Source organism: Glandiceps talaboti, chromosome 10, assembly GCF_964340395.1.
Source record: "Glandiceps talaboti chromosome 10, keGlaTala1.1, whole genome shotgun sequence".
NCBI classification, from domain to species: Eukaryota; Metazoa; Hemichordata; class Enteropneusta; family Spengelidae; genus Glandiceps; species Glandiceps talaboti.
In genome coordinates this window covers 2631949-2651581 of record NC_135558.1, presented here as the reverse complement: position 1 = coordinate 2651581, position 19633 = coordinate 2631949, and the positions used below count along the sequence as shown (strand labels likewise).

Genomic DNA, 19633 nt, shown 5'->3' with positions numbered 1-19633 from the left:
GTTGAAAATCATGATTTGAAGAAGTGAATGCACCAATGACACTGAAGTATATCTGATACTAATGAATCATATCTCTAAGGTAAGTTTAGTTATGTCTACCTGTAAAGGAAGATCACACAATGTCACACAAGCTCAATAAGCGAACTTCATTCATTTAGGAGGGGAGGGGGTCTGGCGTCAGTGCGATTGCCCACTACAGTTTTCATCATAGTTTACATCATATATAAATGTTTGATGTTCCACTTGTGAATGTTCATTTAGGGGTAGGTGAGAGGAGGTTTTGACCTAAACGAATGAGGTTTGTTTGTTGAGCTTAATCATCCCTAAAGGCCACTGGTAAAACTGTAAAGGGTTTTTTGAAATGCTGTGATAAATGGTTTTATTCTGTAAGAATACCCAACTGTGTTTACTTTGTATGTCCTATTAAAGTGGATCAGGATCAGGTATTTAATTCAATTTTTAATTTATAAAATAATTTTATCATGGCTTCCTACTTGAAAAATCAAAGTGACACAACACATTCCAAGTCCTTGATTGTAACTCAATACTTTGCTAAAAGCTATTATCAAAAAAAAAATGTGCAAAATGTTTGTTATTGAGTCCAATCAAGGACTTGGTACATGTTGTTTCACATTGATTTTTCAAGTGGGATGCCATGATAAAATTGTTTTATAAATTATACATACAAAATAAATACCCAAACCTTATCAATATATCCACTTTAATGTCTATGGTTCTACACTGTTTAGAATTGTGTGCATAAAAGATTTGTACATACATTATTGAAGACAATGACACAGCAGTGTGAGTAATACAAGTTTGATTAGAGACGTGATGATATGAGTTAGATGGCAAACCCAAAACCAATTCATTTACTAAATCACCATAGCAACACTGATATCCATTTCAACATGATTTTAACAACCATTTCACTTTTTAAGGTAATACTGTTTTAATTCATTGCCATAGTAAAAGTGATATGGTGTTGTTGTTTTTTTGTATCATTAATGTTTTTACTTCATGTTATTCAAGACTTTCTTTCTGATTCCTGATCAAATAACTAAAATTCTAGTAAAAAAAATTTGAGACTTATCCCATTTCCCAGTTCTCTCCAGGTAATCATCTAATGTATGGAAAGATTTCAACAAAATGCTGACGTCATGAACACTCTAATTCACTTGCATTGATGTTAGTATTGGACAAACATATTCTTGATTGGTCAGTTTTGGACAATGTTATTATTCATTGACCAGGGCTGGACAAAAGTAGGATTACAGATTGGTCAGAGCTAAGCAACGTCATCAGTCATTGGTCACTACTTGTAAAATCATCTCTGATTAATTAACTACATCATCATTGATTGGCACTACTAGAGAAGAATCATCAATGATTGGCCAGTAACAGAGAGATCAATTTTGATAGGTCAGAGCTGAGCAACATCCATCACTGATTGGCCAATGCAGGACACAATCATCTGTGTTTGGTCAGTACAGAGAGATCATCTTTGATTGGTCAAAGCTGGGCAACATCATCTGTGATTGGTCAGTAACAATGAGATCATCTTTGATTGGTCAGAGCTGAGCAGCAGCAATCATTCATTGGCCAATGCTGGACACAATCATCTGTGATTGGACAGTGACAGAGAGATTGTCTTTGATTGGTCAGAGCTGAGCAACATCATCACTGATTGGCCAATGCAGGACAAAATCATCTGTGATTGGTCAGTAATGGAAAGAGATCATCTTTGATTGGTCAGAGCTGGGCAATATCATCATTCATTGGCTAATACTGACCTAAATTATTAGAGAGTGGTTGATGCTGGATTGACCAGCATATTCAAATGAACTGCACAGGTTTATTCATCTACTGCAGACTCTCTGGCAGAAAACGACTCAAACCAAAAACCTGGAAACACAAAAACAATACAAAGAGGAAAAGAAAGGGAACATACTTAACAGAGCTTAATTTGTTTATAGTTCTTTGAATAAGTCTTTCAATGCACTTTTTTAGAACAGAACAAAACACAATGCTGTGCCATTGTCTTTCTGGGCATTTCTCAGAACAATGCTGTGCCATTGTCTTTCACAGCATTTCTCAGAACAATGCTGTACCATTGTTTTTCATTTCAGTTGTACAATTACTAGCATTATTTTAGATCTTTCTTATAACCATGACACTATCATCTTTAATAACTATTCATTTTTTACTACTACCGTTTTCAACGCTAACAATCCCAAATGTTAACACAATAGTAGCAAAACTGATACACAACAACCATAGTGACAAACTGATGTATTGCTACCATGGTTACCAAATAATAGTCACTATGGTAACATGCCTACACATCAGCTACGCTAAGATTATTGCATCAAGTAACATATTGACATATTACAACTACCATGGTAACAATCTTAGAGACTGCTACCGTGATAACAAGCTGAGTTTTGGTGATTTGATTTAGTTTAAGCCCAAATAGTCACATAGCGGGAAAGTTTTATAAAAATATAATTCCTATAATTTTGCATGTCAAAAAGAAGGTAGTGTATGGCACCAGCTGCCATCTTGTAAAAAAATACAAAACTCTCAACAATCCAGATATGAATATCTTATCTTATGCACCAATCAACTACTCCTCACCATGACCCCTGACCCCAGTTAGCATATGCATGTTAACACTTATTTCTTTTTCATACGTACTCTGAAGGCAAATGCCACGATGATACCAAGGATTATTATCGGCAGCCATCCTCTTAATCCGGTTTTCTTTGGAGATTTCCTCATCAACCACATCATCCAATCTAACTTCTTTTCTGTGTAAGGTGGGTATCTGACACTGTAAAAATCAAATAAGGTTAAAATTATGTTGCCTCCTTCAGTCTATGGTGGGTATCTGACACTGTAAAAATCAAATAATTATGTTGCCTCCTCCAGTCTATGTTGGGTATCTGACACTGTAAAAATCAAATAATTATGTTGCCTCCTTCAGTCTATGTTGGGTATCTGACACTGTAAAAATCAAAATATCAACAAAACAGTGTAACCATTTCACTATGTTGTGGATATCTATAATAAGCCACAAACAACACATAACTGTACAACAAAAGCGTGTCAGACACAACAATTTTGTGGGTTAATCAAAGAGAATTTTACATGTCATGAAGTTATAGCAAAGTGAATATTTTGTTTTGAATGAACTGAATAGAGCGCCACCTAGAGGTGACCACTAAATAGGGGTCATCGTTGTCAATCACGGTTCAAATCTTGTCTGTGAACTTAAACCACAATGGTTTCCACCAAAAACAATGGTCATATAACCTGAAGTCCCTCTCTGTGTCACAGACTCTAGAATTTACTACCAAAACACTGAAAGTACAAGAAACTATTTCTGCAGTAACTGTTCAGAATTCACTAACAGTGGTAAGGCTTGGACTGGCAAGTTATTTGATCAGATTTTGATGGTTTCTTTGTCCATTCAGCTATTAAGACTGTACACAATCAAGTGTAAAAAATAGACATTGCCATGTAAATTTGTAAAATCACTACTTACCTGTTCATTTTCTCCATACCAAAACTTTTGATCAGGACACCTCTCTTATGAGAAAATGTATCAAAAGAGAACTTGCCATGGTAACCACCCATACCACTACCACCAACACCACCAAATGGTAATGTTTCAACTGTCAATACAATGCAATATATAGATTACTGTTTGTGTACTAATACCCAATGAAATAGTGTATTTGTATGAAGGAACACAATGTCTAGCAAATGATTAGACTGTAGGATAAGTTGTGTCACTCCGTCTGCTCTATCTATGAAAGTTGTCACTCCGTCTGCTCTATCTATGAAAGTGGTTAACTGATGTGTGAGGGCGCCCTCTTAAGGCATACCTTACAGACTAACAAATGATTATGTCATTAAAGGGGAACATCACTGTAGGAAATATATGAGACATTTTCATAAACTGGGTTCTGGAGTCATATCATGATTGTTTTATTTGAAGGTAATGATCACTTAGGAGTCATAAATATTTATGTTCAGTTATTATATATGTTTGTGTACTGACTCACATGAGGTAATGTATGTCCATGGTAAAGACCACCTCTGAACAATGAATAAAAACCAGGTTTTAACTTGGTGTCTCTCAGCAAATACATGTGATGTAAAAATCATAAAATGACTCTCCAAAACGAATAATTGACAAAAAATAAAGAAGTGGTGTATCCCTTTAAGGTATTATCAAGGCTTACACAGAACACAGTATGTGTATAACTATTTGCACTCACTCCCTGCATGTTCTAATTACTGCCAGCATATGTACTTACTGCCTGCATGTAGTAAGGTATCATTGGCACACACTCCACCACTTGAAGTTTTGTCAATCACTTCTTGTATCAAATCATTATTCTTTGAAAATACATATAGAGCCAGCGGTTTGTCCCTGAAATGTAAGGAGTAAAGTTTTGTATTGAAAACACAATATAAAGCAAGAAGTTTGTCTCTGAAAATGGAAATGAAATGAAACCTGTTTCATAGTCATGAGGGGGTTCTCAGAGTCACTTGTTCCAACAGGACTGTAATGTACTAGCCATTCCCCGGACAGTGACTTTACACTACATTAATGTACTACACCAGCAATGGTCTGTAAGGTATGCCATGATGGGGTGCTCTCACGCATCGTAGGAGACCAGTGAGGGCAGAATGACATGATGTATATTACAGTCTACATCATCAAGAAACAAACAGAAGACATAATCTCTGAAATGAATATTATCCAATACAAAGAACAGCATAGAACATTGAATTTTGTTACGACAAAGCTCACACATCTTCATATAAACTGCATGAACCACCCCCTACATCCTCCCTATACTCTTCCAACTAATACCCCTGCAAACTATGAATGTACACATTACTAGATGACGTCTTGATCTAGATTAGATGACAAGATGGAATACAGAAAGTTTTATAGCTACCTGCTATTTATGAAATTGATAGCATCCTGCACTCCATCCACATTCATAATAGGTAGTACTGGACCAAAAATCTACAAGAAAAACATAAAATATTTGTAAACTGCTGACAAAAATTGCAGTAAAGGGCAATGAAAGAGTTTTCATCACCTTTTGTTCTGTAACAAGGTCAGAGCAGAATGTGCGGTAACTGTTGTGTTTTTTCATCTCTTGTTTTATGGTGGGCATTGAATGGGACAGAATATATGTTTGTTTTCTTCTACCTATTGTCCTATGGCAAGGTAAGAATATGTGTTTATGTTTTTCATTCTTGTTCCAGAACAAGATCAGAGTGCGTGAGTGTGTTTGTGTTGTCTTACCTCTTGTTCCAAGACAGGGTCAGAGTGTGTGTTTGTGTTTACTTATCTCTTGTTCCATGACAGGGTCAGAGTGTGTGTTTGTGTTTTCTTACCTTTTGTTCCATGACAAGGTCAGAGTGTGTGTTTGTGTGTTCTTACCTCCTGTTCCATGACAGGGTCAGAGTGTTTGACATCAACAACTACTGTAGGTGATATAAATTTTTCTGCTGCATCAGTCTCTCCTCCAATGACCACTTTACCACTTTTCATTAAATCAGTAATACGTCTGAAAATTTTTGATAAGAGAATTGGTGAAATGAAACACTCCATTACCATAAATGACTTGTCTGGTTCTCCTCATGCACACCCACAAACAAACAAACAAACAAAACATGCACAAAACTACACATGCATGCATTCATGCATTTTAAGTGAATAATGTCTTAAAAACTACCAATCATAACAGTGATAGCACACACAAATTAATTCAACATTGCAATAGCAGACACACCATTAAATTTGTGGTTTTATTTTACCACCTTTTACATTGAAATTTACAAGAAAGTGGTAATATTAGCATTAACAGCCAGCTATCCAATGGGCTATGTGATGGTCTCTATGATATCAAGGACATTTCAGCTGTAATATTAAGATACATAAACTTACTGGAAATGTCTTTCATTGACAATACGACCAAAGCTTGAAGATTGTTTGGGATTCTACGGGAAAAAAAGACATAACATATGTCAAATGTTACAAAACGTATTTAACTATAAATACACATTGACCTACTGAGAAATAAAAGTCTTTTGTTTCACATGAGAATGTGTGTGTCAAAGCCTTTTTTTCACCATATTTTTTCCAAACTCCACACACGGTAGAAAATGATATTTGCACAATGCATATTTGTGTACAGGACCACTGTACACATGTATTCAACATGTATGCTTTCCAATGATGCACAAAGAACTGTTAAGCCTCTTTATAGGAGACAGTACAAAAAATTATAACAATCTAATAAGTCAAAAAATTGACAAATTTATCCAGCGATTTCTAATTAGTACAATGGAACATAGGAAAACATGTTTAACCTGATGGAGAATTGTAAATTTTTATCTCTTTCTTTCTCTCTTATTATTTCTTTGAAGTTATTAGTTGCTATTTTAACATGATATTTTGTATGTATTTGATTCTATGTAAATGCTGCTCCTAATGTTTTTAGTGAGCCCCTGATATAAAAGGGATGCAGAAAATAAATAAATAAATAAAAAATTATACACTTCATCATAAAGGATTGACTTACTTCTCCGAAAAACTTCTTGACAGATGTTTCAATATTTGCTACAAGTTGATCTTGTATGGCTCTTTCACACATAATGTAGTCTGGTGCAATACATGTCTGACCAGCATTAACAAACCTGCCCCATGCTATACGATTAGCAGCAACACTCAGATCACAGTTACGGTCCACGTAGCACGGACTGTAAAAGTAAGGAAACGTAGCAATCAAATAAATGAACTCACATAGTAAGGGTATGTATACATGTACCACATTTAAACCAACGCCATCCCCTCTTCGACTCATGTAGACTTTGGACATTTGATTTTAACTGTGTTATGTATATGATTGGCCCCCTCTTTTAATGCATGTATGACCTTTGACCCCATATTTTGGACAACATCGTTTCCAAGTTGTCAATTTTTAAATTTTTCCAACATTTTTCAAAAAGTCCTTGGCAGGTTACCTTGTTTTTTAATTTTTGCAGTGTTTGTGCCACTGTCTGTAATTTTAATCCACCAGAGTACATCTGTACCCATTACCCATCCAAGTCCCCCTCCCTCCTCTCCCCGGTGTAAATACTGACCTCTTGCCACCAAGCTCCAAGGTCAAAGGTGTTAAATTCTTGGCTGCAGCTGCCATCACATGCCTAGCTACATTACCACCACCAGTGTAGAAAATGTAGTCAAATCTCTCCTCCAACAAAGCTGTTGTTTCTTTGACAGCACCGCAATAAACTGGATAGCATTCCTGTTTGAGCAGTGATAATAATATTCCTTTAATATATCTGTTTAACTATCCAGACCCTTTCCTGATTTAACATTAAGAAATACAATTGAAAGCTAAGGAAGTGCCATCAACACATCTCAAAGTGGCCATATGGATGACGATTGGGTAGTTGTCTTGGATTTTTAATTTATATAGACAATTTTATGATGGCTTCCTACTTAAAAAATATATGTGAAACAACATATGCCAAGTCTGTTTTTGAAACTCAATGCACTGCAATGTCAGCTAAAACATCAGCGGTGTGTGGCGACACTTACCTTGTCTAGGTATCTTGGGATCATGTCGGCTAAAACATCAGCGGTGTGTGGTGACACTTCAGATGGTTTGATAACAGCACAGTTGCCTGTCAACAGAAAACCATGTATATGTATACAAATATATCCAATCAGTGATGGGTGAACTAAGGGGCCTTGTCACTATGAGTTGCTACACACTGACAGGACTGTTGACAGGACTGTTGGAATAAATGATCTGAAGACACTGTAAACATCAAAGATGCCAGCACTGTTGGAATAACAGACCTGAAGACATTGTAAACATCAAAGATGATAAGAATTGGGTAACATACCTGCTGACATGGCACCAATCAATGGCAGCATTGTCAACTGAACTGGATAATTCCATGCACCAAGAATCAAACACACACCAAATGGTTCATACTTAATGTACATAGTATCCATAGCAGTTACAGCATTCTTCTTTACCTGTAAACACCAACGTAAACAAATATTCATACAGTGATATAGTCTACATGTATGGTAAAAATAAAACTGTATGGTCTGTTTCTCAACAAGTAAAATGAATAAAGGAAACCAGAAAAGACACCAGACTATAAAATATGTTGTTATTTCACCCTCATCAGGCTTCTCTTTACAGCGAGGTAAAGCTTAAAGGTTGATGGCACAATGTCACACAAGCTCAATAAACGAACTTCGTTTGTTTAGGGGGGAGGTCTGGTGTCAATGTAATTTAGGGGAAGGTGGAGGGGGAAGGGGGAGGGGATTTGACCTAAACAAACAATGTTCGTTTGTTAAGCTTGTGCGACATTGTGCGATCATCCCTAAGGCCACACTATATCTACCAGACTATGGACCCCATTGGAAAAAAGTCTTTGATTTGTTGGCTATCCAAGTATTTTAACCATTTGTACCAGTTTTAATTTAATAATATATTTGTCCTGTATTCAAACACATATCCCCTGGATTGTGTGTGGTACAAGACATTCAAACACATACACCCTGGATTGTGTGTGGTACAAGACATTCAAACACATACACCCTGGATTGTGTGTGGTACAAGACATTCAAACACATACACCCTGGATTGTGTGTGGTACAAGACATTCAAACACATACACCCTGGATTGTGTGTGGTACAAGACATTCAAACACATACACCCTGGATTGTGTGCGGTACAAGACATTCAAACACATACACCCTGGATTGTGTGTGGTACAAGACATTCAAACACATACACCCTGGATTGTGTGTGGTACAAGACATTCAAACACATACACCCTGGATTGTGTGTGGTACAAGACATTCAAACACATACACCCTGGATTGTGTGTGGTACAAGACATTCAAACACATATCCCCCGGATTGTGTGTGGTACAAGACATTCAAACACATACACCCTGGATTGAGTGTGGTACAAGACATTCAAACACATACACCCTGGATTGTGTGTGGTACAAGTCATTCAAACACATACACCCTGGATTGTGTGCGGTACAAGACATTCAAACACATGCATGACTGTACACCCTGGATTGTGTGTGGTACATGACATTCAAACACATACATGACTGTACACCCTGGATTGTGTGTGGTACAAGACATTCAAACACACACCTAGCTGAATTGTGTGTGGTACAAGACATTCAAACACATACTTCCTGGATTGTGTGTGGTACAAGACATTCAAACACATACTTCCTGGATTGCGTGTGGTACAAGACATTCAAACACATCCTTCCTTGATTGTGTGTGGTACAAGACATTCAATAGAAGTATGTGCTAACTGTTTCACTGACCTTTCCTGGTTTCATCCAATCTTCCAGGTTGTTCATGGCATGTACACAGTCATTCCTTGACATTTCTATCTCAAAACCCATTGCTTCTAGTTTGGCCTTGAAACAGAGAAAATCAACCATAAAGATAACAAATTAGAAACATAATGCCACAAACAGGTAATAGTAATACTATGTATATTAATATAACATAAAGGCTAGACATATTTTAAGATATCACAGCACTGTACTTTAATAAATTGTCACATTCTGTAACTGAGATCCTCACTTTTGAATAAACTAAAATGTATGGGTATAACTATCCCATGAAATATCAAAGTAATTGGCTAAGCAGTTTTTGACAATTCTGTGGGTGTAGAGAGCTTCTTGAGATAGTAACACCAGGCAAATCTGTGGGTGTAGAGAGCTTCTTGAAATGGTTACACCAGATAAGTCTTTAGGTGTAGAGAGCTTCTTGAGATGGTAACACTAGACAGCTAGTCTGCGGGTGTAGGGAGCTTCTTGAGATAGTAACACCACACAAGTCTCTGGGTGTAGAGAGCTTCTTGAGATAGTAACACAGATTAGTCTGTGGGTATAGAGAGCTTCTTGAGATAGCAACACCAGACAAGTCTGTGGGTGTATACTAGTAATTGGTATTCATTGGTGTGTCTGTCAAAGAGAAGCCATGAAAAATCTGTAACTCTATACATGGATGCACATCCATGCTCTATACCAGTAACAACCTTTTAGGCAAAGAAAAATTCATAAGATTCCTCTAAGCTCTGCAAGCTTGTCACATACTTGTAGTATGGAATATGATAATGCATGCTTTTTTGAAATGTACAGTTTTGCCAGAATAGCAGTGCAACATCCTGTATAAACATAAACACTCTAACCATGGAAGTATCACCCATATCGGTTATACTTCCACGCTATAACCATGGAAGTTCTAACAGAGTTCATTTTATATACATCCATAACTTTATTCATTGGTGTGTCTATGATTTTGCCTTTTTCAAAGATATGTCATGAACAATCTGTAACTCTATACATGGATGTACAATGTTCTGTACCAGTAACAACCTAACATCAGAGACTGGTTTTTGCCATCTAGACAGATTATTTTGCCATCTGTGATGGAGTCGTCTCAGATCACGATTTTTTGCAAACTGAGACTACTCTCACCTAGTTTTTGCAATCTGAGACTGGCAAACTGAAACTGGTCTCAGATGGCAATATTTTGCCTTCCGAGACTGGTCTGAGATGGCTATTTTATTGCAAACTGAGACTCTCAAATCATGGTCTCTGTTTAACATTTTAGGTACCCTTACATACATGTACATTGTACCTCCTCAGGATGCTACTTATACACTGTTTATGTAACTGTAACAGTTGCCATTCATTGATTAGATGAACAAGTTTTTGTGCTGACTGAGAGACTTTGACCAGACGCGGTTTATAATGTAGTTAGAGACCACGTATGCATCCAGACTAACATACATAATGACTTACCATTGTACTGCATGTAAGGGGTCATTCACCTTTTTTACAAAAGTTTCATTTATTTCATGACAATGACAGCAGTACTAATCCCAGTGGTGCTATTGTTGTATTGTGGAATGGAAACATGATGCTTGAAAACTCCCTTTCAATATCAAATATAGACTCTCTCACAGTCCTCGGAACTTCGCTTTACTAAAATCTACGCTAAATGAATTATTTTGTATGTACCAATACCATCTACATAACGTACTCCATCGTACTCGAACAACCTTGTACTGTGCGCCCTCATCGACCACACAGAGATATATGTTCGTTGACGTGTGACTGCGACGCTCCATATAACACGGAGCATCGCAATCACACGTCAACGAATGGTTATCCCTATCGTGGTCGATGAGGGCGCACAGTACAAGGATATTCGAGTACGGTTAATTAGCTGGCATCGGTACATACAAAATAATTCGTTTAGCTTTAATTTTAGTAAAGCAAAGCTCCGAGGGCTGTAAGAGAGTCAATATCAAATACTAAAACAAATATACAAGTACAGATTTTTATTTATACCATAAAAATGGTATTTGAACAACTGTAATTATGATTTACATAAATTACAACCCATTGCCATAAGACAGAAAGAAAGATACAGCTTTGAGATTTACTTCTGGGTTATAAAATGTTTTCAAAACACTTTATAACTTTTGCACTTTTGAAAACAGACATGTACACCATTTTAGTGTAAACTTTAACTAACTATATGGTACCCCATCCTCACCTTCACCAAATGTTCAACTCAGAAGCACTTTTGCAAATTATATCCTGTATACGTAATGTATATATTTCTTTATATGGAATATATTTTGTATGGTGTATCTATCCAGGACAAAATATATCTGATGTAAATCCATCCCCAAATATTCCCATTAGTAGCACTTTTGGAAACTCTGTACACTGTATATTATATTACATGTATGTACTTTATTATATGGGCTAATCATACATGTATGGTGTATCTTTCCATGTATTGGAAGCAGATATCTGATGTACCTTTTAGAATATTACATGATATTTACAATATTATTTACAATGTCCTCCAAATGTTATCCTTTGCTTTGATTTTTTGAAAACCATAAACGTTTTATTAAGTTTGGTATTACTTCCAATGTTATGGCTCATGCCACAGGCACTTGAATCAATGTGTATTACTTCCAATGTTATGGCTCATGCCACAGGCACTTGAATCAATGTGTATTACTTCCATTGTAATGGCTCATGCCACAGACACTTGAATCAATGTGTATGATTTTTATTAAAAATGTATAGTGAATAAGAGAAGGTACGAAGGTATTCGACATTTGAACTGCAGACCGTTATTAACATACACTTGTGGCTTCTGATTGGACGACAGCGCAGCCGGCCGTACGATTCGAAATCAAAATAGATACCATTTTTAGCGCAAAGTATGGAGCGATGGCAACAAGACGTTATTATTTAATTCCTTTTAGCTATTCATTAGCTAGAATTATTACTTTATTTAACATTTTTGTGATGAAATGTTGTAATCCTGGATGTCCAACGTTATGCTAATGAGGGTGTAATCGGGGTCAGCAGTTCAAATGTCGAGCACCTTTGTACCTTCTCTTATTCACTATACATTCTCCCCCCCCCCCCCCCCCCCCAATCATACAGATTGATTCGAGTGCTTGTGGCTTATGCAAATGAATATTGCCATCATTGTAGAATCTCTTTGCACATCAGAACATTAATGCACTACTAAATCCTGGCAGACTAGACAATTTATATTGTCTAATGACAAATTGTCAATGTTTTGATACCTAATAAGGCATATATTATGGTTACCATGGAGATTCTAAAACCACAATGCACATGCAGGTATGCAGATGAATGTCCAGTGCAAGGTTCACAAATCTTATCTTTATATAGGGTCAATGAACTTTGTAACATGAGAACAGCAGACTCAGTGTCAACAATAATGATAACTTCAAAAATGTGCACTGGTACATGCGTGCATATCATGTACATGTAGTAGGCACAATGTATCTGTAATGTTGAATTCTGTAATACATAAACAGTAAATTTACCCCTTAATTTGATCGAAAGATGATGATACAAAAGCAGCCTAACTGATGCTTTACAAGGACACAGCACTCCATTATATAACCATTCAAATGATTGGGCTCAGAGGAGGCCAAAGAAATCCATGATATTGTTTATACACTCTGGGCTCACAGTAGATAATCTAACCTATATTAGACCCCTGGCTTAGTCACAGGTGATGGGGTTCATGTAATAGTCCTAACTAATGGTGAATGTTTACACTGCACCTCTCCTTCACACAGCAGAGCTTTAGGGTTATGCTAGATACATATGTGCACTAATCCCTGGCATCTCCCTGTAAAGATAACAACCCATAACTTCCTCAACTCTCTGGAGAGCTAGTCTAGTTCCTATACAGTATTATTATGATTTACCCCTCCACTCACAATCACATGGTTTAGTTATTATATAAATAGACTATACTGGAGAGCCTACATACTGTCATGTCCTGGCAGTCTGAGGGCGAGGGATAGCAAGTGTGGGATCAATTCAATGGATCCAATACTATGTAGCATAGACCCTCCACCAATAGTGGTAGAGGGTCATACTCTATCAATCAATGAGTTGTCAATTTTATTTTCTGAATCAGCAGAATGAAGATGACATCAGAAAAATAGCATAAAATAAAAATAATCCCATACACAAACAGTCTGGAAGGGAATTTTTATTTCAAATGAGCTGACAAAACTTCACCAACTGAGCTCATATGAAATAGTCCATCTCGGCCCATTAGGGTGTTGGATTCCATTCCAGAAAGGTTTAGAGGATTTGAATTGATCCTTTGTCCTACCAGGTCCCCATTTTAACAGTTGACTAGGATACAGTAGTGCTTCAACTTGCCATTCAAACACAAATGGCAATAGCAATTTATATGCAGGAAATTATCAAAATGACAACCTGCATTGTTTGCTGGGAACAACACAGTAATTTGAGTAAAGGCATAATCAAAGTCAAAATATGATGCTTACATGATACACAACAGAATTGCAGATATTCCAAATTTGCTACAATTCCAAATTTGCTACAATTCCAGATTTGCTGCAATTCCAGATTTGCTGCAATTCCAAATTTGCTGCAATTCCAGATTTGCTGCAATTCCAAATTTGCTGCAATTCCAGATTTGCTGCAATTCCAGATTTGCTGCAATTCCAAATTTGCTACAATTCCAAATTTCCTGCAATTCCAAATTTGCTACAATTCCAAATTTGCTACAATTCCAGATTTGCTGCAATTCTAAATTTGCTGCAATTCCAGATTTGCTGCAATTCCAAATTTGCTGCAATTCCAGATTTGCTGCAATTCCAAATTTGCTGCAATTCCAGATTTGCTGCAATTCCATTGTGTGACCATCATGTATACAGATTTTGTAACACTATCCTTTCGATTTCATGCAGTGTTACAACTTGGCCAAAATTGTATAATTACCTGGGTACTTTCATTATAAGAAAACACTTGAGGTATGATTTGTGGAGGGTAAATTTCCAACAAAAGGCTGAGAAATACATTCATTATTCACTACAAATGCAATGTTTTTAGTATCAGAAGGTGATAAAAAGGCAAAACCTTGCTCAAACATTAACAAAACACTTTATGACTTCGTCATATCCTGGGCCATAATAGGGTCAATGTACACTCTCTGAATAAGTTTTAGTCAACTTTACTAGTTTGTATGTAGTTCAAGCATAATCCTAATTGTGTGATTAAAAGTTTGTTTACCTTCATTACAACCTGTTGATGAGTCATCTAAACACCGGGACAAAGTCTATACTTTTAGACAATATACTCGTACCCAGGTATTACCATGGAAGTATTTCTATGGTATGCCGGAATGAACAGTTCAATGAAAAGCCAACTCAGAAGCATAAAGCTTACAAGTTTCTTTTAGTATAGAAACCACTTTTGGCCATGAATTACAATGTATAAACATTGTGTTATTTATAGGTAACACAGTGAGTGATATAAAGTACACATTGTTCTTTGTATTGGATTGTTCTATACATTGATGATGGGTAGACTGGCACCAGGCTCTTGGGAGATTTTTCGTCTCAGAATCTTCAAATAGTCTGTATTAAGATATGACATTTGTGCCATGCCGCCTATCAACCAGCACTCACTCACTCACTGTGGTTAGGAAGCCTTGTGGGATGAACAACATGACGTACCTTACAGTTTAAATCTGCGATTGCTTTGTTTTTCATTTCAAATTTTGTGTAGGAAAATGTGGTCAGTTTTTTTTTTTTATTTTGACCAGTTACTAGTAATCTCCCAAGGTGCTAATTTAAGTGTTGACCAGACTGTTTGGCAATAACTCACTCAGGTCGCTATTTCATACAAAAGAACATAATTGTGTTAAATCAATTTTATTCAAATGAAGAGTGGAGAAATTATATATAGAGCAATTCTAGGTATCACACTGAGTGATACAAATTACAGTTATTTGAATTGGATTGTTTTATAAACTGATGGGATGTTATGGGGAGATTTGACCATTAGTACTGTATAAATCCATCAATGGTAGCCTAGTGTCAAGTCCTGTGGCAATTTTGACTCTTCTCTCCCCATGACAGTCAAAGTCTCCGCATGACTTGAGTCTAGGCTATCTAGGCTATATCAATGGTTACTGTATGAATCCATCAATGGTAGCCTAGTGTCAGGTCCTGTGGGAATTTTGATTGTTCTCTCCCCATGACAGTCAAAGTCTCCACATGACTTGAGTCTAGGCTATATCAATGGTTGCTGTCTAAACCAAACATCAAAGTGAGATTTTTACAAATTTTCATTTCATATGCATTTTTACCTTTAAAAATATCAGATTACAAGCACAACAGTATGTGAGATTTGTATATAATTTATACCACTTTACTATACACACAGAACTTCACTAAATTACACACATATCTACATGGAAGCCCTCCCCCACCCCCCACCCCCACCCCCAGGGTTTACTGTCACTCTTGCATACTACAAGATATACTTAGTAAATTGAACTTGAGATTGTTTAGTATTGCACACTTCTATTATACAGAAGGCACAAAGTTAAAATGAAATGATGTGACCTAAAAAACCTGCAAAGGTCATCCAGGAGTTATGGAGGCATATTTGAATAAAATGTTAATGATGTAGAGTCTTGAGTTGCCAAAGTCTTGGTGGACACTAAATTTATGATTTCTTAACTACTAGTATCTATCATTAAGAATTTATTTATTGTAATCTGAAGGAGGAAAGGACTCAAGGTAATTTCTCTGTCTTTATCACATCTACACAGGTACTATTCTTTTAATGTTCATTGGGTGACCTCCTTTTTCCTCTCATAAAAAGTTAACTAGTCACTGAACATGTACTATAGACAATGCAAAAAAAATGAAATGTGATAAACAAGATAAACGAGGTCCTTTTGGAGATCTGATTTCACAACAGACTAAAATGACTTGTTATCATGTGTACTCAATGTTACTGTTGTTCTATGTTGCTGTTCTTCCATGTTGTTGTTGTTTACACTGCAGTGGAGCATAAACAACAATGAAGCCTTCAAACTAATATCAGTACAGCTACATATCATATACAGCAGAAATTATACTTGCATACAGTTCAGTTTGATTAGAGCCACATTCAAGCAAATAACATCAACTGAAACTTACAAATGTAGATAAGTAAGACCTAAAAAAAATAATTGTTTGGTTCCAGTTACCCAACCCCACGTAGTGTTTCACTGCAGACCCTAAACTTTATTTTTACATATTGATAAAAAAAATTAAAAAATCACAACATTGTGAAGTCTCACGAGAAATAGTGGATGCGGAAACTGACATCAACTTAAAAAGACAAAATAAGACTGTTCTTTCAATCTGTAATGGCTGCACATCTGATAGGAAGAAATAAAGAACACAGAGACCATTTGGAAAACAATAGAAACCTGAACTAGACACTCACACAGAAAAAAATATATAATAAAAAAAAAATTTAAAAAAAAACCTACACCATCTATTCTAAAATTGAGCATATTCGTAACCATACAATCTTTTTATTAGGCCTAACATATGTCATGTAAATACAAGTAATAAACCACAGTGGCTGGGCAAAACCATATCTATATTACAAAAAATAAACTTGAACTGAGTCATTTGAATTTCATGCTCACTGTTTATAGTATAGATCTAACTGACCCTACCCATTGCAGTTTATTACTTTAATACACTAACTGAACAAACAATACTTTTCTAAGTTTTTGTTGACATTTCTTGGTTAAATGTAGCTCTTATCAAAAATGTTTGATCATTGAAACTGAATGTAATTATAATAGCCACTGTTAGTGCTTATGGAGCGTGTTTGAAAAAACAGTGTTGTTGCAACAGTAGAAAGTATGTTCTGGCTTGCAAAAATGGAAATACTGACAGTTTCATGTTAGTGTTCACCAGCTCTGTTTGATAAAACCACACAGAAACCAATAAGAAACTGCATATGATACACTTTACAATAGTAAGATTGAATGAATATAGTTTCTTGTGACATTTTGTCTACATGAAATAAACTAACGACTTAAACGTGCCGCCATACAGACATCAAATGTAGATAACAAAACATTGATGGCCATGTATCTGCATGCGATTGCAGTATGTTGAAATGGTTCATTACATTTAGCCAAAACATAACAAGAAATTGCAATTGTAAAATGTTCAGTTTCTTTTTGGTTTCTGCATGGTTGAATCAAACAGAACAGGTGAACAGTAACATGAAATGAGCAGTACATGATATCTCCTAACTACTACCATTTACCTTATGTAAGTCCTTCTTCAAAGCCTCAGCCAGTCTATCTTTGTTTTCTTCCAACATTTTCTTTAACTTGGACAACTGATCCAGCCTGAATGCAAGAGATTTGGTCTTGCCAGTATTGAATGCTCTACGAGCAGTTTCTACAATCTACAGTTGAAAAAAAAAATTGCAATAAATCCCAAAGTTTAATAATGATGAATACTGATAATCAAAAACAGTGAAAAGTACATAAATCTCATGTATCCATGGAAATCATGCAATCCAACATGGCAAAACATACCTCTTAATTAACAGGGGAATGGCACTCTAGGAAATGGAATCATTTTCTTAAACTATGGGTTCTGGAGAGTCATTTCATGATTTTACATCACCTATAACTACTTGCAATTTCAGAGAAACATCAAGTTGATCTTGTGCCTTTACAAGGTTTCCTTCCTATGACTATTGCATCATGGGAGTCAGCAGAAATAATACATTCCAGTTGCACACTGAATATTCGTAAGTCTAAAATGCCTATTCCCTTGTGTAAAACATCCTTCATGAATACAAGGCAGACTTGGAATTGACAAGTTTCCAAGCTAATAAATCTTTATGAAAGTATGGAATTTTTTTTATTATTATTAGTATTACTACTACTACATCACTACAAAACTGGCTGCTGACTTCCACTGAAAATAATATTAACCCTTTCATTCCTAGAGACGACATTGGAATAAATAGAAACTTGATTGTAAGAACATTTTCTAAAATTTAAGAATATTACTTCATTGGGAAGTAATATTTCTTGAATTCTGGTCTAAAATAAAGTTGATCTTTTTCCAAAAATTACAGAGAAACAAGAATTTTTGTACAAAAATTTTGGCGGGAAAGTTTCTAGTCCTGAAAGGGTTAAAATCAAGGCAACAAATTATATTCATGATCCAGTCACTCCCTGTGTGGAACCATTATATTATAATACATTACAAAAACAAAAATGAAAACTGGGGGGTCTCAACAAAAACTTGAACTCAAGGGTTTCTGAAAGTTCTAACTATAGACTAGCTTGCACCTACACTGTATTTGTAAAGATACACATATATTGTGGCAATCAGTCCCTTACAAACTACATGTAGTTTACATCCTGTCAACAGACCATCATCAGGTGAGTAAAATCAATGTAATACTGTAGTACTATACTACTGGACAGTTTTACATCAGTAACAAAAGATTTATATGTAGTTGTTCTTGCAAAACTGTTAAATGCAAAGTGCTTCTGTCATAAATTATTAACTACTTCTAATAATCCCCCGCAGTGTTTAATAGTAAAGATTATACAACTGTTTTGTAACGTTAATAGTAAAGCTGTGTTGTATCAATCTTCCCTACCTGTGTACCCATGCACCATCCCCCTGCACCCTCCCATCACCACTGTCCTCAGGATTCAAGTATCTATTCTATGTGTGGTGGAAATCGTTCCAGGACAAGAACTATTTCACACTCTGTGAATTAGTTTCAACTGCTGACGGCAAAAGTTATCCGTCCCTGTGATCAACCATGGTCACATCTAATATAATTATTTATATATAAGAATGAATCATACTGTGTAATAATCATGCCATGGGACTGGTACTTGCGTGTTGTGCCTTACCTGGTGTGCATCTGCCATCGCTTCTGCAGTTGAACAAATACGAAAATATTTGAAAGTTCGTTCCTATACCGTGCTCTTTTTGGTAAAGCTAAGGCCCAAGGTAGCTATGTACAGCTTTCTGGATGGAGAGCAGGTTCCGATGTGTAAGCACCACCTCAGCACCCTGTGGACTCGTACATTGAACTTTGACCGTTTCATGATATTGAAAGGATATTGAACTAATACG

The 19633-nt window shown here is 36.1% G+C and overlaps 1 protein-coding gene across 1 annotated transcript; it reads right to left on the bottom strand.

Annotated features, from left to right (window-relative positions):
• Nucleotides 1–654: 654 nt before the first annotated feature.
• On the bottom strand, nt 655–19610 carry LOC144440814 (aldehyde dehydrogenase family 3 member B1-like). The gene is made up of 14 exons (XM_078130218.1): nt 19408–19610; nt 17784–17927; nt 9417–9512; nt 7948–8083; nt 7637–7722; nt 7177–7340; nt 6615–6792; nt 5978–6030; nt 5471–5597; nt 4977–5047; nt 4326–4441; nt 3548–3677; nt 2698–2833; nt 655–1905 (listed from the first exon to the last, which is right to left on the bottom strand). Exons 1-14 carry the CDS (start codon nt 19423–19425, stop codon nt 1864–1866), a joined length of 1497 nt encoding a protein of 498 aa, XP_077986344.1. The 5' UTR covers nt 19426–19610; the 3' UTR covers nt 655–1863.
• Nucleotides 19611–19633: the final 23 nt, after the last annotated feature.

Excerpts from the sequence above, each read along its gene's own strand:
- LOC144440814 (XM_078130218.1), bottom strand. Across the intron at positions 8,084-9,416 it reads ATTGGATGAAACCAGGAAAG|GTAAAGAAGAATGCTGTAAC; the intron begins GTCAGTGAAACA and ends TGGTGTTTACAG. Across the intron at positions 6,793-7,176 it reads TTGGAGCTTGGTGGCAAGAG|TCCGTGCTACGTGGACCGTA; the intron begins GTCAGTATTTAC and ends TTACTTTTACAG.